This window comes from Lepidochelys olivacea (assembly GCF_965140295.1).
Source record: "Lepidochelys olivacea isolate rLepOli2 genome assembly, chromosome: 25".
Classification (NCBI taxonomy): domain Eukaryota; kingdom Metazoa; phylum Chordata; order Testudines; family Cheloniidae; genus Lepidochelys; species Lepidochelys olivacea.
Window position 1 is genome coordinate 14,526,937 of NC_140435.1, and position 20,672 is coordinate 14,547,608.

General features: G+C 54.8%; 1 protein-coding gene across 5 annotated transcripts in view; it reads left to right on the plus strand.

The window, feature by feature from the left end:
- The first annotated feature begins 10,703 nt into the window (after positions 1-10,703).
- The window catches only part of GRIN3B (glutamate ionotropic receptor NMDA type subunit 3B), a 43,248-nt gene continuing 33,279 nt past the window's right edge, over positions 10,704-20,672 (plus strand). For 4 of the 5 annotated variants that reach the window (XM_084614452.1, XM_084614454.1, XM_084614453.1 and 1 more), the window contains exon 1: positions 12,890-13,497. In XM_084614452.1, coding sequence (XP_084470578.1) covers positions 13,069-13,497 — 429 coding nt within the window. In that variant the 5' untranslated portion in view covers positions 12,890-13,068. Of the gene's footprint in view, positions 10,844-12,889; positions 13,498-20,672 lie in introns of those variants that run through there. The other variant, XM_084614455.1, reaches the window with a different exon arrangement.

Sequence of the window (20,672 nt, forward strand, 5' to 3'; positions counted from 1 at the left end):
CTATTGGACCACGCTCCCTCTCAGAGCTTGGTCTAGAACCCAGAAGCCCTGACTCTAGTCCCCTGCTCTACCCACTAGACCATGCTCCCTTAAGGACAGAGCTTTTTGCAGCCAGTCCTCTGACCAGCTCAGGGGCTCAGCTCCCCTTTGACAGGCTCCACAAGAGGGAGTGAGGCAACCCAGCTTCACTTGGGGCTAATTAACTCCCTGGGAGGCAGCTAATTAAGCAGGGGCGCACCTGGGCATGGTACAAGGCAGCAGTTCCCAGTTTGGGGAGAGAAAGGACCCCAGAGCAATGAAAGAGAGATCTCCACCACAGCTGGCTTCTCAGGAGGAAGCTGCTGAGGGGGACTCGCCAGCAAAGGACACAGAGGAAGGACGTTCATGGGTGGGACAGGTTCCAGACTGAAAAGCAAATCGCAGAGAAACTTGGATCCTGAGAGACTTCAGCAGGCCCCAGCAGAAGCCCTAACTTAGGGGAATTAGAAGCTGTCCTGAAGAGAGGTCCTTGCAGATCAGCCTCTGTGTAGGGCCTTGACCCAGGAGTAGAGACCCTTCCCCAGCTAGTGCTGAGAAAAGGGCCCCAGGTTCCCAGAGGACATAACCAGGCCTGTTGGACTAAGGCTGACTCAGCCCTTGCCCCCTCCAGCTAGAGAGGCTGGGATGGAGGCCTCTGTGTGACGTTCCATCTCTGGGTAGAATGATGTAGGTCCTGGAAGGGGCACTGCTCAATATACGTAAGCCTTATTGCAGCCCACTGGGGAAACTGAAGCAGAGATGTTCACCGATGCAGCACTCTAGAGTGAGGCCCCCACCACTCTCCCCTTTCACAAATTAAATGGCAGCTTGTTTCTAGTGGACCTCTAACTGCCCCTACCTTCCTGCAAAAAGAAAAGGAGGACTTGTGGCACCTTAGAGACTAACCAATTTATTTGAGCATAAGCTTCCGTGAGCTACAGCTCACTTCATCGGATGCATACCGTGAAGTGAGCTGTAGCTCACGAAAGCTTATGCTCAAATAAATTGGTTAGTCTCTAAGTTGCCACAAGTCCTCCTTTTCTTTTTGCAAATACAGACTAACACAGCTGTTACCTTCCTGCAGTTTCTCTCTTCCCTGCCAGCTTCAAGATAAGTGACTAGGAGCCAGTTGCTGCAATGAAATACTAAGGCTGTATCCATTTTTCAGAGTAAGTCCAGGCTCTTAACTCAGGAGTTGCGCCCGTAACCCACCTCCTGCCACCCCCCGACCCTCCGCCATGGGAGTTGTGCTTTCAGCATGGGCTGCCTGGCCCTGCCGGGTGGGTTTAAGAGGAGGCTAAACCACTCCAGTGCTGATCTCCCTGGCCTGCTCCTGACTCCCCCCTGCCCCAAAGGAGAGACAGGTTCTCCCACCATTCCTAAGGAATGAAATCCATGCTGGGTGGGGGCTGAAACAGGAGTTGCAGGCGATCCAAGGTCTCCATCTCTCTCTGTTTCTAGAGCTTCTCGGCACCATCTCTGGGTGCAAACGCCTGCCCCACCGGAGCACAGATCTGGGAAATCTCTGCTGTGCCTTCCCTCTCGCTGGGGCTGCTTCAGCCATGGGGTGACCAGCTAGAAAGTGTGAAAAATGGGGACAGGGGGTGGGGGGTAAGAGGTGCCTCTATAAGAAAAATTCCCAAATAGCAGGACTGTCCCGCTAAAAAAAAAAAATCAGAACATCTGGTCACCCTATTCAGCCGTCACCTTGCGCTGAGCCCCCAGAGGCTGTAAAGAATCAAAAAGCCCCGATTCAGACCTGCTCCCTGCCTTCTGCTGTCCGAATGATGGGGGCCTGACACCTGCATGAACAGCTCACCTGGGCAGGGGCGGATAAGACCCTGCCCTTCCCAGTAGCCGCAGCCTCGGAGCTAGCAATCCTAGTAGCCGAGCCCAGCCCCTGGCATGCTTCGCTCTCAACAGCTCCCCCTCCACCACTTGGCACCGGGGGCTTCTGGCTCCTCTCCCTTCGCTCCTACTGGCCCGGGCAGCTCGGCTTGGCCAAGCAGGCTTAAGCAGTGGGGAGGGTTCCTTGCCTTGCTGCACCGCAAGGAGTGGGCTGGTTCCTGCGTATTGGGGCCCAGCTGTGCCAGGGGCCTCTGTGATTTGTCAGGCAACCAAACTGACCTACAGCAGGGAAGGAAAGGGAGGATGTGGGGGGCAGGGAGGATGCTCCCCTTATCCCCCCTTCAGTGAACGGGGGTGTGTGTGCAGAGGATGGGGGAGAGGTGGCTGCCTTGCCCCCTTTCACTGAGCTGGGGGTGCAGATGTGCCCAAACCTCCTGCAGGCCCAGCTGAGCCTCGACCCATCTGCCCACCCTGCAATGGTGGACCTGTTTCATAAACCAGAAGCAAGAGCATTTGATTCAGTGTGCGAGTGTCCGGGCCAAGCTCCTGTCTCATGCCAGCTCACTTAGATGATGCTTTTAGTTTAATAAGGGCCATTTCTCTTCTTTTTTTTCCCCCCATCTGTTTTTCCTTCAGACGGTTTGGATCGATGTTAATAGGCTGCATCAGAGCAGCATCGGCCCCAGCCAGCAAGCTGCTCTGAGAGCCACAGGCCTCTGCCATGGCAAAAGGACGGTACCCTAGGCTCTCAGATACCACAGTAATGGGCACCTGTAAGGACCTGGGTGAACCAGGGTCTCGTCCGGGTCTCCATGCACACTTTGCTAACTCTGGGTCACCCAGCGAGCCAGCAGGAATCTTTCCCAGCCTGCTCTGAAAACATAGTCCAGGCTCTACAGGTAAGAAGTCAGCTGTGGGCCTTGGGAATATTCTCTTCTGCCCCCTCCCCAAGTCAAAATAACAGCCTCTGCCCCAGCCTCCCCATGCCCCTCCAGCCCAGCATCCCTTCCCTGCTTTCAACACAGAAAGCAACAAGATAAAGTCCAGCTCTGACTGTCTCCTCGGATCGGGCTCCTCCACCCACCCTGCTCAGCCCACACCCTAGATCCTCCCTCTCCAGCCAGCTCCTCCCACTTGCCCTACACCTGGGTGGGATCATGACCCACTGCCCTCAGGCAGACAGCAGAGCCCACTTAATCCTTTCCAAGTTGGTGGGACAACCTGCCAAGGGGGTGGGGGCTGGTTCAGGGGAGTGACAGTACCACTGTCAGGTGGTGTCTCCCCCTAATGGGGGAGTTTGTAGGCGCCCGTGACAGCATCCTCAGTAAGTTGGAATTCGTTTTCTCCTGCTGTCCACTGGACCCTACGGCTTGACCCTTTTCAAGCTCCACACACTGCCTTGGCTAGCTGAGGCCTAGATGACTGGTTAGGGTCAAGGTAAAGGTTTCTCTTTGCCGCTGTGCGGTTTGGGAGGCCAGGGAATAGTCCATGGTGCGTCGTAGGGGCCCCTGGTGCTAACTGTGTAAACGTCACTAGGCCAGCAGCCCGGTGGGTGCCAGGTATGTCTCTGTTATTGATTCCCCGATGTCCATTCCTGGGGCGGGGGATACAACGTGCATTTCAGTTCATTGCTTTACCCTCTTATCCTCCCCTTGCCCGGACCCCTGCTGCCCCAGACTAGAGAACGTGCTCTGTGACTGGAACAGAGACGCGCTCCTGGGCAGAGCGGTGGCCCGGCTGCGAGCTGCCCTGCAGGAGTGTCCCGAGGGAGGCTAGAGTCCACGCTGCCACGGGGCAGAAGACCCTAGATGGGCTTCAGAATGTGGCTCCCAAGCAGCGAGGGGAGATTGTCTCCCACCACCGAAACATGGTGGGATTTACCAGAGGTAAGGACGTGTGTGAATAGAAGTATGGCCCAGTGGTTGGGGGGCTCACCTGGGTGTGGGTTCAGTTCCTGGTTCTCCCACAGACTCTGGGGGGGACCCTGAGTGAGTCTCTCTGGGCCTCAGGTCCCTGTCTATAAAATATATTTAAGGGCAGTGCCCTGCCTCACAGGTCAGGGGTGGGGGGTTGTGAGGCTGAATACTGAGGTGCTCAGACACTATGGCAAGGGGGGACTGGGGGGCAGCCAGAGGTAGATCAAAGCACCGGACTCCCGGGAATGGAATTCAGGCTCCGGAGCGAGAGACGTGCCTAGAACCTGCCCATGGAGCAGGAAGCCGCGGGCACGCCCTGGCACCCGTGCAGTCCACGCCACAAAAGGCAAGAGTGCAGCTGGGTGCATTGGGGGCTGCACTGGTGCCCTGATACAGAACCTCCCTCCCCAAACTCTGCCCGGGGCCTGTGTCCCAGCAACGCTGTGCTGGCAGGGAGGGCAGGGCTGGGTGGTCTCCATTACCTGGGTGCAATTCAGCACCGTCATGAAATGTCAGCTCACCTGCGGCTGTGCGCTCTGTACTGGGGATTTGCCGAATCATTTGTTTGGCCCAGCTGCTAATTTTTGTTAAAGCAAATCCCCTGGGTGTGGGGGGCTCTGAAATGCAACATCTGCTCTGCATCCTACTGGAGCTGCTGTTCTCTCCCAGCCCCTGGATCTTTTCCCCCCTGTCCTCGCTGAAAGCAGCTCTGTGGGGCCCACATCTGGGATATGATGGTTAATTCATACCCGGCAACATCTGGGTCGCTCATACAGGGGCAATCCTACAGTGCTGTTTTTTTATTTGTACTCCGGCAGTGCCGGTTGAGATCAGCGCCTCATTGTCCTGGGCGCTGCACATAGACGGGGAGAGGCTGCCAGTCTATCTGGGAAAAGCAAAGCTGAAGGGAAACTGAGGCACGGCAAGATGAAGCAGCTTGCCCAAGGTCACACAGGGAGTTTGGTGGCAGAGCCAGGGAGTGAACTGGGGGGTCTTGACAGGTCACTTGCAGGTTTAAACTAGAGTAAATAATGGATTCCTTGTAACTTGAAATCATGATTTGAGAACTTCAGTGACTCTGCCAGAGGTTAGGGGTCTATTACTGGAGTGGGTGGGTGAGGTCCTGTGGCCTGCAACTTGCAGGAGCTCAGACTAGATGATCATAGTGGTCCCTTCTCTGAGTCTCCTGAGTCCCCATCTGTTGCCTTAACCACTAGCCCAGCCGTCCCTTTCTAGAGCATCATCTTTCTCCTAGGCACCCTTCAATCTATTCCCCTTTTCCCTGGCCTCTCTGAGCTCTACAGGCATCATTTAAACCCTGCAAGGCCCTATGCATGAGGGCAGTGCTGTCCCCATTGTATAGATGGGGAAACTGAGGCACAAAGCAGCAACAAAATAACTTGTCAAACCTCGCACTGCTATTGGGTGCCACACTGAGAATAGAACTCCGGAGTCCAGGCTCCCCGGTTCTGTTCTCTGCTCTGCTCCTCTCCGTGCAATGGGAAAACTCCCCTCCCTGTAGCCACCTCCTCTGATTTCAGGGGGCTGAACGGCTAGTGCCCCCCGGGATCTCTCTTCACACAGTGGTGCAGTTTGAGAAGAGAACAGAGGCAGCAGCTGTTTGTCACAGGTTCCCACCTGGCTACCTGCCCAGGTGGCTAGGGTGGCCATACATTTAAGCCCTGTCCCAGCTGCCCTGACTTTTTGGATAAAAGTGGGCATTTGTCCCATTTGCTCTTGCGAAGAAGTGGGGTGCGGTGGGGAGGAACATGGTGGGGCGCGGAGAGGAGATGCCAGCCCCGTGCAGGGGGGAGGTTGGTCTGGAGGAGTGGGGGAAGGAGGGTTCCAGTGGGGAAGGGGGCAGGCAGGGTTCCAGTGACCAGGGAAGATCTTGGATGTATGTATCAGAGACTTCGACTGACAGACGGCAACTGACACTAATGCCTCCCGTTGCTGGGTCAGAGCCGATGAGGAGGAAACCCAGCAGCATTATTCTGTCCGGTCCGGTATAATTCAGCTCGTCAATCAGCCGCTGACCCAAGAGGAAGTTACATTTTATGTCTCTCAGAGCAGCACTATTCAGCCATGGGGGGGACGATGGGGAAATCCATTTCTCTCTGGATCTATTTTGTGGCCATGGGAAAGCAATCAGTTAGGTGAGGGTGTTGTCTTGCTCAAAGGCTCTAAGACAAGGGGCTTAATGCAGCCTGGCATACCAGTGCAATGCCTGAAGATAGCAGTTATTTGTAGTAGAGCTTCATCTGCTAAGATCGGGCCCCGTTGTGTTAGGTCTGCATGTACACAGTAAGAGAGAGCCCCTGGTCCTAAGGGTTTGCCATTTAAATAGATCAGACAAAGGGTGGGAAGGGAAAGGGACTTGCCCAAGGTCACCTAGCATTTCAGTAGCAGAGCCCAGGTCTCCTGCGTCCCAGTCCACAGGGCCCGTTGCTTCTCGAGCAGCACCTGCTTCTGGCCGGGCTCCAGTTGTCCCACCGCACTGCACCTTCAGCTCAGAAGGCCAAGCACGGGCCTGGAAAGACTGTCCCAGATACGCCAGCAGCTTTGCTGAGGCAGCAGAGAGCCACGGAGCTGCCTTCTCCTGCAGGTCCTCTCTGTGTTCCTGGAGGGATCTCCCTTCTCTTCCTTCTCACCTGCACCCAGCGCAGGGCATAGCTGCTGTTCTCCATAGCCTCTGTCACCCAGCACGGCCTGTTCGTCCCTGCTCCTCAGGGGCTGAATTCATAGACTCTAAGGCCAGAAGGGACCCCTGTGATCATCCAGTCTGAGCTCCTGCATAACACAGGCCAGAGAACTGGTTCAACCCTGTTTACAATGACCTGGGCGGTGGTGTCCTGGGCTGTGCCTTCCGGGATGCGGCTGGGGTGGAGACCATGTGGGGTTGCTCCTAATCCCAGTGACTTGAAACCTTTCACGGTCGGCATCTGCCCCAGAGCTGGAAGAAACGGTCAGGATCTTGGCGGCGCCTGAGCGAGACCCGCTCTGATAAGGAGCCTGGTTTTTAAGGGCAAGTTCCCAATCTCTGCTCAGGGGCTACCATTACCAGTGTAAAGAAGCAGGCCCCTTCTGTGACCTCCCCCCATCCCCATCTGACTTACACTCACCGCCTGCCTTCATCTAATGCGTGCAGTGTTTGTGCACAGCCAGGCCAGAAAGACTCCATAGGGGAGGGAGAAGGGGGTTAGAGAAGGGGATGGTGCACCAGGATGCCTGGGTTCCATTCCCAGATCTGGGAGGGGCGTGTGGCACAGTGGCTGGAGTGGAAGTCAGAATTCCTGGCTCTGCTGCTGACTCATTGAGTGACCTCGGACAAGCAACTTCCTTTCTCTGAGCCTCAGTTTCCCCCATTGAGGAAGCAGGGCTAAGTCCTACCTACCAGGGTGAGTTGGTGTTTTATGACTGACTAATGCTGGTAAAAACAAGCCCTTCAGCTGGAAGGCCCTAAAGACGAGCACGGCATTCTGCTCGCTTGGGCTGGGGTGGGTACATAAGGGCCAGGGAGCTGCACGCCAGCTGGGCAGAGAGAGAGTCAGTCCGTTAACAGGGCTGTAAGGGCCCCACTTTGGGGATGGCGCAGGGAGAGGAAAATTAACGCCCACTGGTTAATTAACAGCAAAGTGATACTGAAATGCAGACACAGCCGTTACTGGTGCTAGGTAATTGCTCTCCGGCCTGTCCCATTGCTGCCCAATAACTAGCTCTATTCAACCTCCCTCCCCACCCGCCAAAAAAAGGATGGCGCAGAGCAGGCCTTGGCCCTCTCCCTTGCACAAGCAGGCCTGTGTCGGAACATCGCTGGAGCTGGATGATTTAAAGGGCCCAACGGGGGCTGACGCTCCCGGTCAGCTGAAGCCAAAAGCAGAGCAGGGCTTCCCGGTGGCAATCCATTGACATTGGTACCGCTCCGGCTCTGTGGTCGCTCCCCTCCTTCTTCCCCCACTCCGCCCCCCCCCCCCACATCTGTCTCCAAGAATTACAGCGGAATAGCATGAAATGACATGACAGGGAAAGATGCTCTGGAAGGTGAAATGGACAAGGTCAGCGCAAGGGCTATTTCCAGCTGCCTGTCTTTTCCAAAAACCAAACAATCCATCCCAGGGGCTTACAGATAAGTCAATTGTTTTTAATAACGTGGGAGAGGAAATATTTGTAACCAAAAATAAATAAATAAATAAAATTAAAAGGGATGGACTGTTTTGTGTTAGGCCCCCTCCTTGGACTGAGTAAAGATCAAAAATGTAGAGTCTAGCCTGGAAGACATGGAGAGAGAGAGAGAGAGAGTGTGTGTGTGTGTGGGGTGGGGTGCATGCACACACAAAAGCATGTACACAGCTACCCCCTGCTAGATGGAATCAGAATGGCTCAGCTGTGTGTCATAAGCCCTATACTGCTAACAACAAATGGGGAGTCTCATTTAGGTAAAGTGAGAGGGGCCTGTGCTTTTGGTGCAAGAAAGCTCTGGCTTTGAGCTTTGCTTTGCCCCTGAGCCTCTGCAGAAGAGGCGGCAGCCATGGGCTTGATTTGTCCAAGGATTTGAGCCCTCCCAGCTCCCTCTACAGTCCGGAGGAGCCATGGGGCCCTGGAGCCAGCTCATAGCTATTAAAGGTCTCGTGTGAGAGGAAGTGATGGCCTCATGCACCAATCGATGGCTGTGTTAGCCATGGCTGGGAGCTGGACCTCTGGGAGTGTAGCCATTGCAGGCTTAGCTTAGCCTGCCCAGCCATCCCCTCGTATCCTTGAGCAGCAGGTACCGAGGAGCCAGAGCTGCATTCTGAGGGGCTGCCCGCACCTTAAATTCAGCCCCCACGCTCCTGCCAGCTCCCCGGCCAATCCACTCCATCCTTCACTCAAAAAAACATGCGCCAAGAAGGGAGAACTGGCCACGTTGCCCCTTGGATTGTTAATCTCGTTATCAGTTGCTTTATATCTATTTGTGGGGGAGGGACCATCTCCCATCTGGTTGACTGGTCCAGTGTGACACTGCATGGGCTGTTCTCGTTAGGCCTTCAAAAGGTTTCCTTCTCCTGCCCTCCCCTTTGAAGCGAGACAGATCTCCCCCACTATCATGCCCGGGAGGAATTCATTAGCGTTCACTCATTACATTTGTCTGAAGATCAATATATTTCACCAGCTGGTACTTGGCTGGGGTGGGGTTTTTTTGGTTATTAATTTAATAGATTTTCTTCCTTTTCTGCTGGCAGCTGGTGTTTGTCTTCGGGGGTGAGAGGGACCTCATCAGAAATGCAGATCGGTGAACCACGAAATCCATCCCCCCTTGGCCACATGTCGCTCATCTCCCTAGGACACACATCGCCACTGCCTGGCCTCTCCCTGTGACCACAGCTGGGTAGGCGATCAGCTGATGCCATTGTCTCCTGTCCATCCTCTCAGGCTATGGTGCTAGCTCTTAAGAGTGGCCTGCTAAAGGCAGCGTGAGCAGCCTTCTGGCCTTGGTAAGAAGGAGCCAGGGATCTAGCAGAAGGGCAGATCCCAGTGAAGGAATGCTGAGCGGCCAGCACGCTTGTCCTTGGTGCTTTAAGGTGAATAACAGGGAGGCCCTGGCTTGCAGTGAGAATTAGTGGCTTGTACCACAAAGGACAGAGGGGTGAGCGCAGACTCAGCAGGTGCCCAGAGAATGATGTGAGCCAGACGGAACGGGGGACCCTAGCCTCCTGCCCTGTTCTCCAGCTGAAGGACCCAGTGCCACAGCCATCTGGCTGGCTAATGCCTGGGCTATTTTAATTTTATTAGCCATTTATTAGCTCAGTATTATCATGCCACAGCCACACTCCGGCTGCCTCAGGCTGGGAATCCTCTTAGATTGCCTCCTGAGATAAGTAGCATCTGGCCTGGTCTTGCCCCGCGGGAGGGGAGCCCACAAAGTGCCGTGGAGAGGTGCGCGGGCGAAGTAGGGGCTCCGCGCTCCCCTCTGAGCGCTAACCCCTGTGTAGGGCTGAGGCTGTCGTCGTTCAGCTGGGCTACAAAAGTGATCCCCTAACACGTCTCTCTCAAGAGCAGCGGGATTAGCTTCTGTGTCCTAAAGATCCCCTGTTGCCTGGCAGTCGCAGCAGGCGAACGTATTCCCTTCCTGGCTTAAACAGCCATGTAGCAGCACCATGTAGGGTTTCACCCCAGAGGCGGCTGCACTGCAGCCATGGCTGAAATGATGACTGTCTATAGGCACAGGCGAGCGTGGGATGATGCACCAGAAATGTAAGTTGCCATCAGGGGGTCACCTGCACAAGATTATCCCTCCCATTTCTCCTCCAGAGCTGCATAGTCACTAGGTTGTCCATCACGCGGGCAGCAGGGCTGTCCAGTGGCTAAGGCAACCAGGAGACTGGTTCCAGGCCTGGCTCTGCACACTGGCAACCAGGAGACTCAAGTTCCAGGCCTGGCTCTGCGCGTGACCTTGGACAAATCATTTCCCCGCTCTGTGCCTCAGTTTCCCCTCCCGCCTTTGTCTGTTTGTCGCCTTGAGCTCTTTGGGGCAGGACCTCACTGAAATGGGGGGTTAGATTAGCTAAATCCTGCTTTAGCTCCCTCGCAGTGGGGCTGCTAAGTTCACGTTTGTTAAAGGTATCAAAATGCCAAGGTATCAACCCTTTCGGTCCCCCCTCAGGCCCGGCCTGTGAACAAGGTTGGGCGTGTTGCTTTTTCTTGAGTAGTTGTTCGCTGAAAGGGACAAGGCTCCAGCCTCGCTCCAGCGAACTCCTTCCCGAGATGTTCGCCAAGTACGTGCCTATTGAAAAGGCCCCGTGTTCTCATGCAGGTCACACACGCTGCCTGGCACAGCTGGGAAAGGCAGAGGAGGAGATGATTGGTGGGCCGGGGGCGGGGGAGCTCTGCTTATTAAAAGACAGTGAAAATTCTCCTGGAATTCCTCTGGATTTATGGCCTGAATCTCATTCAGCCCCTTCCCAAAGGCCTTCCCCAGGCTCGGTGTTATGACAGGGAAGGCCAACGGAATGCATAATGAAGTGTAAAAATGTCCCCACTACTGCAGCACCCCTGGGCCTCTGGAGACAAAGGGCGCTGTGCTGGTAGGGGCATGTGCCAAGCCGGGCATGTTTGCTATGGGGCTGGGTTGAGCTCACGCATGCACTGTGGGTTGTGCAGGGTTCGGTGTGTGTTGCCGTATGGATTGCCCTGGGGCCTGAGAGTCATGTACAGTGGAGTGTGTCAAGGCTGACCTGTGGGTTGGCCAGTGCCTGAGAGGTGTGCAGTCGTGGAAGGTTTCTGTTGTGTGGCAGCAGGCGGATTGGGTTGTGCGAGATGAGTGGGCGGACGCCCGGGGAAGGAGCGGGGGCGCTGGGTTGTGCAGGGTTTGGGTGATTGCATGCACTGCACGATGTACATGGTTTGTGAGTTGTGTAGCTCAGAGTGGGTGCGTTTGCAGGTTGGGTTGTACAGGGCTTGTGTGGGTGCATGCCTGCGTGGTTTGTGAGTTGTGTAGCTTGGGGTGGGTTGAGGGAGCATGTCTTCACACTGGGCTGGGGCTGAGGGGTGTCGTAGGGTGAGCCCTGTGTGTTGTATAAGGTGATGTGAGTACAATGAAAGGGCAGCGCGTACTCGGAGGTAACTGCACCACGCACTGAATGGTTACCAAATAAAATGGAGAGGAAGGAGCCAGTCCTCAATAGGTTCCAAGGAAATCACCCCTAAGGCTCTGGGTCCAACAGGACTCAAAGAAGGCAAGGGTTGGTTTGTTTTTCCTGACTGATAAATACTCGGGTTCATGAAGGCAGAAAGCTTGTAAGCACCAGGTATCCTATCCTTGTGGCCAGAAGGGCTCTCTCTCAACGAGAAATGCTGCAAGGAGTTAGCTAGTGTTGCTGTGTGCGATATTGCCTACTAGTGGATGGAATCTGAACTGTTCTCCTGTGTGTCATAGACACCTCCCTGCTAACAGAGATTCTCCTTTGGCTCAAGTGCTAGGCCCTGGGCCTAGAAGGGTGTGGGTTACATCCCAGCTGCTGCTGGGTGGCTCCAGGTGGCCCTGGTCAGAAGCACAGGGAGAGCCGTGACATCCTAGGTGCCTACAGATTTCTTAGCATTTTTTAAGACGTAAGAGTTAAACAGACACAATCTTACTGGCAGGCTGCTCTGAGCAGGGCGAGAGCACACGCTGGTGAGAATGCTTGTGCCCTGTCTACGCTCATTCCCCCCGCCATTGCTACCCCTGGGGAAGCTACACCGGCTGTGGGAGATTTTACTTTAGTGGACTTTTGCCTCACTATTGCCCAGGGGCTCTCAGCCTTCTGTGTAACATATGGGAACCCAGAGGGCAGCAATCGGGCACAGGTTCATCACACTGAGACCCCTCGCTCTCAAAGCACGTTGAGAAGGTGGGGCTGCGTCATCATCTTCCTTTTCCAAATGGGGAAACCGAGGCCCAGAGGTGGGACCTAGCGCCACCGTGTGTCCGTGGCAGGGTCGGGATTAGGACACAGGTTTCCTATTGCCCAGCTGTGGCTCTAAGCACTCAACAAGACTGCCTCTCCTTTGGGAACCTGGGGGCTGCATCCGGCCCTTAGTTTTCATTGGATCCACAGTCTCGTGTTACAAAATGATAACCTGAGAGGAAGGAGCAGACGGGTTATTTATTATTACTGTTGTTGTAGGTTTCTCCAGACAAATCCCACCAGGGGCCAGAGATTAAATAACTCCCCCCCCCCCCATCCCCATCCCCTCACCCTTTGCCAGCCTGGCCTCTGAACTTCACTGAGACGTTTGCTCGTGGCCAGCCGTGCCCGGCCAAGGGTGCTAAGGATCGTTGGTGTTTGCCCAGCACTCCTTGGCAAAGCCAGGCTCCACACTGGGTGTGTGTGTGGGGGGGGGGGGGAGGATCTCCAGGAGGGCACTTGGGCAGAAGGAGGGCAGGGGGCGTTTTTCTGCCAGCCTCCCCTCGCCTCTGGATTCCCTTCTGCCTCTCCTCTCTCTGGCAGCCGTGTCCCCTGGCATCTTCATACCCCTTCCCCTGCCTTGCTGTGGTTGCCCACCCCCCTGCCCTAATCTCTGCCTTCCTTCCCCCCCCCCCAGCCAATACAAACTGCTCCCGCTGCTGCCCCTGCTGCCGCAGACGCTCCATGGCAGCCCTGCCTGGAGATCCCAGCACCTCCTCCGCTCTCCCAGCCTTCCTCATGCCCCTTCTCCTCCTCCTCCGGCACCCAGGGCTCCTTCCTCCCCAGCGCCCGCCGCCTCCTCTCCCGCAGCCTAGCCCCCCACCCAGGGCGAGGCGGGGACCGGGGAGCGCCCAAACTTTCCCATGGAGTTTCTGCGGGCGCTCTGGCTGTGCGTGGGGGTGGCGGGCAGCCTCCTGCCGGCGCCCTGCCAGGGGCACCCCCAGCCCTGCGACATCCTGGCCAGGGTCGGGCACTCGGTGCGCCTGGGCGCGCTGCTGCCCCCGGGGGGCGCGCAGAGCCGGCTGCGCAGCGCCCTGGCCAGGGCCAGCCGGGCCAGCCGGTTCCCCTACAACCTGAGCTTGGAGATCGTGCCGGGGGCTCCCCGGGAGCGGGACCCGGCCTCGCTGGCCCGCTGGCTGTGCCAGGCGCTGATGGTACAGCGGGTGGCGGCCGTGCTGGCCTTCCCCGGGTCCCGGGAGGAGCTGCTCCAGCTGGAGTTCCTCTCCGCCGCCCTGGAGATCCCCTTCCTCAGCGTCCTGGAGCTGGAGCGGCGGATGCCCTTCAGCACCCAGGTAAGGGGGAGGCGCTGCGCCCCCGCCCCGCCCGGAGCAGCTTCGGCTGGGCAACAAGTGTGTGGGGGTGTGGGGGGGGGTCTGGCTTGGCCAGCCCAGCCTGCTCCCCTGGCTCAGGGCTGGTCCGAGCCCGGGAGCTCCTTGGCCACACACGGGCTAGGCCAGCTGGGGGGTGGCGAGGGGGACACCCCACCCCGCTGTAGCAATTCCCCTGCTGGCAGGAAGAGGATTTGGGGAGGTGGGGGCGGGGGCCTCCTTGCCCACTGAATCCAGTCCCTGCAACTCCCAGTGCAAGCTGGGGAAGCTGCAGTTGGGACCCTTTTCTCCTCCCCAGCCTGAGCCCTGGTTGCCTGGGGGGCAGTTCTGGGTGTCCAGCAGCACTGCGGCTGGGGGAGAGGGAGGGTTTGTTGTTGGGGCTATTTTGGGGGGGGGGGGAGAGTCTGCTCTGTATGCAAAGAAGCAGAAGAGACTCCTGGTTGCAAATCCGCACTTGCAACTGGCAGCCTCTTCCCCTGGGCCTGCCACCCTGGAGCAGAAGGGTTGCGTATCTGGGTAGGCAGGGGGGCTGGGGAGAGCCTGGTGGGGTCCCTGTTTCGAAGGAGGCTCTGCTTTCTGTTCTCCTGGCTACCTTGAGCTTCCTTCCTGCCAGGGGTCTTGCCCCAGCTGGATCCTGTCTCTGGAATGACTCAGAAGGGCTGGTCAATAGTTTAGCCACCTAGAAGGTCCCTGTGGTTTTGAGCTTTAGTCACAGCCAAGTTCAGACCTATCCATCAGGGGGCATATTTATAGTTCGGGGTCACTTTATTCGCAAGCCAGGCCAGCCTCCTTCCCCGTTCATCCCCCGCTACCCCTATGCACCTGCAGGAGAGCAGTGTTAATTGCAGTAGCTGGAGGGGGCAGGGAGTGGGGTTCCGGAGGAAAAGGCCCCCGTGCAAAGGAGAAGTTCCCTTTAGGGTGCATCCATTCCTGATTCTCATGGCTTTACTGCTGGGTGTGAGTTTCTGTAACACAAAGAGGCACCGTGTTCCAGGCTTCTTGCAGTGAGGCAGGTTCCTGCCGCATCCAGAGAGGAAGGTGTTTAGATACCATGCTGATGTTTGTAATATAAAATCTAAGGCCCCAATCAGCAGGCAGATCCCAGCAGGGCCATAGGTATCTAGGCCTTAGGCCATAGGCCATAGACCATCCAGGGGCCTTTCAAATGAGACCTTAACCACCAACCCCCAGGCGCTCTTTGTAAGATTATGCTCTCGGTCTCAACGTCCCCAGTGTTGTGTGCTGGCTGCTGCTTCCCACCCCAGAGGTGGCTGCATCTTCACAGGTGCTGTATGTAAAGTCCTTTGGTGCTATGCCAAAGAAGTATAGACAAATGACTGATCATACAATGGCAGGTTCGAAAGGGGGTTTTTTTTGTGCATGCTGCTGTCACACGGGCCACCTGAGAAGCTTCTCTCTATATTCCTCTGGCCCCATTAAATCAAGCAGGGGCCTGGTCAGCATCTCCTGTACTGGGGGGATAAATGAACATGATGTAGCCAGCAGAGAGGAGATGTTGGTAAGTGTGGGGAGAAACCCCTCTAAAGAGAGAGGTGGCGTCCTCCAGGGCATAGAAGAGACAAGGGTCAGTTGTCACAAGGCTGCAGGACACAGACAAACCCTGTGGTTCTCTCTGGTCCCCTGACTGCTACTGCATGTCAGAACCTAGGGACACTTTAAAAGGGCCTGATTTCCAGGCCACGCTGAGCACCTGCCCTCTGAAAACAAAGTCCATTTCTCTGTGCATATAAAATCTCCCCACTGTATTTTCCACGGCATGCATCCGATGAAGTGAGCTGTAGCTCACGAAAGCTTATGCTCAGATAAATTGGTTAGTGCCACAAGTCCTCCTGTTCTTTTTGCGGATACAGACTAACACGGCTGCTACTCTGAAAAAAGTCCATTTAAGTGTCTCCAATTGGGCACCCAAAATAATAGCTTTTAAAGGGTGGCACTGCTGGGTGTGGCGTGCACATCCACATGGGTGCTGGAACAAGGGGTATGGGAGGTGCTGCAGCACCCCCTGGCTTGAAGTGGTTTCCTTTATACCCAGGGTTTACAGTTTGGGTCAATGGCTCTCAACCCCCCCACTATAAAAATTGTTCCAGCCCCCCCATACATCCAAGGCCGCTGGAATCTTTGTGAACACCCACTGTGGGAACAGTGTCTGTGTGACCCTAAAGTAACAGAGCAGGGCCCGGCTCACTCCAGAATGAAACCCCTTTCCTGCAAATCGCCCCATCAATAGAGCTCTGGGGCTCTCGGTCAGTTGCCCGGCAAACAGCAGAGTTTGTGCTCTCAGGAGGAATTTATTTTAGCGTGGAGCCATAGCAGGCCTTATCCTGTGGTAACACATCACAACAAGCAACAGACCAGCCTCTCAGCTCTCCCCTATCTCAGCCCTCATCTTTGCCTGCCTCCCTGCCCAGCATTCTCTCGCTTTTATTATGGGGAATTATTTCCATCACACACAAGGCTTTATAAAGCGGAGGAGGTGGGGTGTGTGTGTGAACTTCATTGATGCTACAGGAATGACTCTGCCGGCTGCTTTGAGCATTGCTGATTTATTAATGCCGCCCGGCATTCCCTTGATTCGTAAACCTTTTCCTGCAGCCCCTGTGGGCTCATGGGAATGCAACGCAGAGGGAGGGTAAAAAGTGCCCTGGGACCCAAGATGAAGCCAATTGATCGATTTGGACAGGGTCTAATTTTTCTTTGCATGGAATTGACGTTACTATTTAAGCATATAGGACAGCTGGGCTCTGGGAACTGTCGGGACACTCAAGCCCAGAGGTACTGCTACATGGGGAGGGATAGCTCAGTGGTTTGAGCATTGGCCTGCTAAACCCAGGGTTGTGAGTTCAATCCTTGAGGGGGCCATTTAGGGATCTGGGGCAAAAAAAAATAATTGGGGATTGGCCCTGCTTTGAGCAGGGGGTTGGACTAGATGATCTCCTGAGGTCCCTTCCAACTCTGATAGTCTATGAGTCTATGCTGTATAGACTTTAAGGCCAGAAAAGACCATCTTGATCCTCACCCACCCACTCCTCTAATAGACCCTGGACCTCTGGCTGAGTGACTGACGTCCTCAAATCACAGTTTAAAGACTTCAAGTTACAGAGAATCCACCATTTACGCCGGTTTAAACCTGCAAGCGACCCATGTCCCATGCTGCAGAGGAAGGTGAAACTCCCCGCTGGTCTCTGCCAATATGATCCAGGGGGATGTTCCTTCCTGACCCCAAATAGGGGGATCAGGTAGACCCTGAGCACGTAGGTGAGACCCAGCAGCCAGACACCTGGGAAAGAATTCTCTGTAGTAACTCAGAGCCCTCCCTACCTAGCGTCCCATCACCAGCCGTTGGAGATATAGATGTGCAGTGAGAGACAGTCCGTGCTCCAAAAGAGCTTACAGTCTAAATAGATGTGATGGACAAAGGGTGCGGGGAAACTGAGGCATGAAAGACTAAGAAACTTGTCTCAGGGCAATGGTAGAGCTGGGGACAGAACCCAGGGATCGAGTCCCAGTCCTGTAACCCACGCTGCTTCTCCATAGATATATATCAGAGGGGTGGCCGTGTTAGGCTGGATCTGTAAAAGCAGCAAAGGTTCCTAGACTAACAGACGTACTGGAGCCTAAGCTTTCGCGGGTGAATGAATCCCCACTTCGTATTCACCCGCGAAAGCTTAGGCTCCAGTACGTCTGTTAGTCTATAAGGTGCCACAGGACTCTGCTGCTCTTCCATAGACATAGTTAGGAATAAAATCCTAGCCCCCCCACTCTGTGTATCTTCCTGGCCACATTGTACTTAATAGAGATTGTAAGTTCCCTGGGGCATGGCACAGTCAGTGATAGAACCCAGGGGCCCTGCTGCCCAGCTCCCTGCTCTAACCACTTAGACCGGGCTAGCTGGTGCAGCCCCCTATTCTTGTAGGTCTGTGCAGTCTGGTGGTACCTTGTAAAGGCAAACCCAAGCTCCCCCGGCTGACCAGGCTGGCCTCTTGCTAACACAAGTATTTTGCACTCCCATCACACTCTCCCTTCGAGGAACTCCAAGAGCGTTGCTTTGCAACCATCACGTTACGCTTCCCAGCAATCCTGCGAGATGCTGGTGCAGTATTATCCCTATAAGCTGCGGGCCAAAGAGAGGCTGGAACGCTTTCCCAAGGTCACACAATGAGCTGTGGGCAGAGCTGGGAACAGAACCCAGGAGTCCTGATACCCGGTCCCCCCCCACACACACTAGACTTTATTCTCCTCCTGGAACTGAGAACAGAATCAAGAAGTTCTGGTGCCTATTCCCCTTTCTCTAATCACTAGATTCCTCTCCTCCTAGAGTTGGGAATGGAACCCAGGAGTCCTGGTGCCAATCTCTTGCTCTAGCCACGTAATCTCTCCACTGCCTGATGTGGGTATATGTATATAGAGAGAATGGGTATGAGCTGGAGTGAAATGTACCAACCACACCAAGCCCTGGTTAATTCACTGCCAGTGGGAATAATCCCTAATTATTGGACCTGGCTCCTTTCTTTCTTACTGTTTCTCTACTGATCTCTTCCTCCTGTGCAGCAGGCTTGACATCAGTGCTAGTTCATGTTCAGAGACTGAGACCAGACGACTAGCTTCTGAAGGAGAGCTGTCTTGGCAGCTGGGTCCCTTCTGCTTTGTGTCTAAAGGTGTAAATGGAGGGGTAGATCAATGCTGTTACTTTCCCAGCACAGACGCAGAGACGTTCCATAAAAACATACAATCCTCTCGCTGGAAGGTTGCAACATCACATGACTTCAGTTCTTAAAATTCAGAACAATAACACAAAAGAACCTAAGAACAGAGAGAGACAAAGCAGGCTGCTCCCTAAAACAGAGTGGCCCAACTCACTCCACCTTAGTCTAGGTAGGCTCTCTGCAGACTAATTGCTGAAACTGAGCTGGTATGCTTTCCCACAGAGACTCCTAGCCTGCAAGCAGAAGCAGGAAATCCCTAGCACCTAAAGGGATAGCTTGTAATTTGAACATCATTTTCAATATGCCACAAGAGAGAAGGTTTTCCTCCTCCCCTTCCATTATATTGTGGGTATGAGCTATGGATGGGTTCGACCAAACAACATCTCAGAATCACTTGGAGCTCCATTGGAAGTAGGAGCACTTAGCACCTTGAAGATTTGAGTCTTTAAATGACCATGTTCTGTTGCATTCCAGTCATGCCCCTCTAAGGGGCATGAACATGGGTAGGTAAAGAGCAAGAGGAAAGCCAGCCTTGTGAAATGATTGCTGGGCTGGGCCTGCGTGGCTGTGGGATTGAGTCCTTCCTCTGCCATCAACTCCCTGTCTGGCCTTGGACAAGTCACTTGACCACTCTGTGCCTCAGTTTCTCCATCTGTAAAGTAGGGATGATCTTTCCTTTATCTTGGCGATTTAGATTCTAAGCTCTTTTGGGCCTGTCTGAACAATCATGCAGGATAGGTCCATCAGTGACTCTTAGCCAAGACGGTCAGGGATGCAACCCCATGCTCTAAGTGTCCCTAGCCTCTGTTTGCCAGAAGCTGGGAATGGGCGACAGAGGATGGATCATTCAATGATTCCCTGTTCTGTTCATTCCTTCTGAAGCATCTGGCATTGGCCACTGTCGGAAGACAGGATACTGGGCTAGATGGACCATTGGTCTGACCCAGTCTGGCCGTTCCTATGTTCTTAATGCCTGGCACAGCAGAGCCCCGATCATTAAATAGGTAATGATCATACAGTGTGAGGGTGCATTTACAGCTCCTAAGTAGGGTCTGGGTGCAAGCAGCTCAACTTCCACGTGGTGTACAGAAGGAGAGTCACTTCACAGGGTGAAGCTCCCTGATCTGTGTAAGGGGATGAAGTTAACATCCTGCCCAGTGCTCCCAGATGAATTTACGCTCCTCAGGAAGTGATGAAATTAGAATTTTCTTTAAAACTTTTTATGAAGGGCTCTGGATAATGGTGCGTGTGTGCAAGAGAGAGAGATCGCTGCTCTGGGTCAGTGCCGCATTAGGCATTTCCATTCTACCCCCCCCCCCATTTCCCTTTGGCAGTTTTAATTGGATTCAGAATCCTTCCCTTCCTGCCCTAAACTCTTATGCAGTGTTGCTGTCGGCCATTAAACAGCAGCTGAATTCCACCCCAGAGGCGGCTGCATCTCAGTGTAGGATGGAACAATCTGTGGGTGCGTCTCAGAGGTCCTCCTTGCACAGCTCCCACTTTGACGATGGTGCCCAAATATCCAGCAAAGCATGCGACACCCCCTCCACACACACACACCCTCCCTCCCCCCCCCTTAGTGTGACTGGGAGCAGAGCCAGAACCCCTGAGGAATTGTTTCTCCTCTTTAAAGCCTTCCCTTTGCTCTCTTGGATTTCGTGCCCTCTCCTGGCCACTCGCCTCCTTGCCCATTTCCTCTGTGAATTGACTGGAGTTTTATTTTTGGCGTGAGTCAGCGCTGCAGTGGGTTTTATTCCCGTGTGGTGTTTTAGATTTAAATGCATGCAAAGCCGCCGGTCCAGAGGACATCAGTATCCCAGGCCATAGGATAACGGGACAGAGCCCAGCAGAGACCAACGCCCTCCATGCCCCAGAATTGCCAGTCAACACACCATACCCCTCCCCCATTGGGAATTCACAGGAGCCCTTCTCTTCCCCATCAGTTGCAAATAACTTGTCCACTCCCTTTGGAGACAGAGACACCCTCCTAGTCTGGTGGTAAGGATCACTTCACGGCCATGAGCGGGTGGGAAAAGAGGTTCAAAGGCTGCATGAGTTCCCAGAAGCTCCTGTTCCTATTTAGTGTTTTGTTGCCCCCAAGGCCACAGGCACTAGGGGGCGCTGTGCTGCAGGAGGCAGTGTGGATGACTCAACAGGGTCGGCAGTGCCCGCAGTATTCTAGTGCGGCGTGAGGGGGTGCTGGGTGTACCCTGGTCTGTTTTAGCATGGTGACCCCAGGTCCCTCGGTCATTAAACACTGCCTCCCTAAAGTTCCTCTTGTAACTTCATCTCAGTTTGGCCCTTCCTGTCTTAACCAGCGGGGCAGCCTTTCTGGGCAGTTGTTAAACAGCTGCTGCATTCCACTCCCGAGGTGGCTGCCTTTAGTGGTGGGAGGAAATGATCCCCATGTCTCCC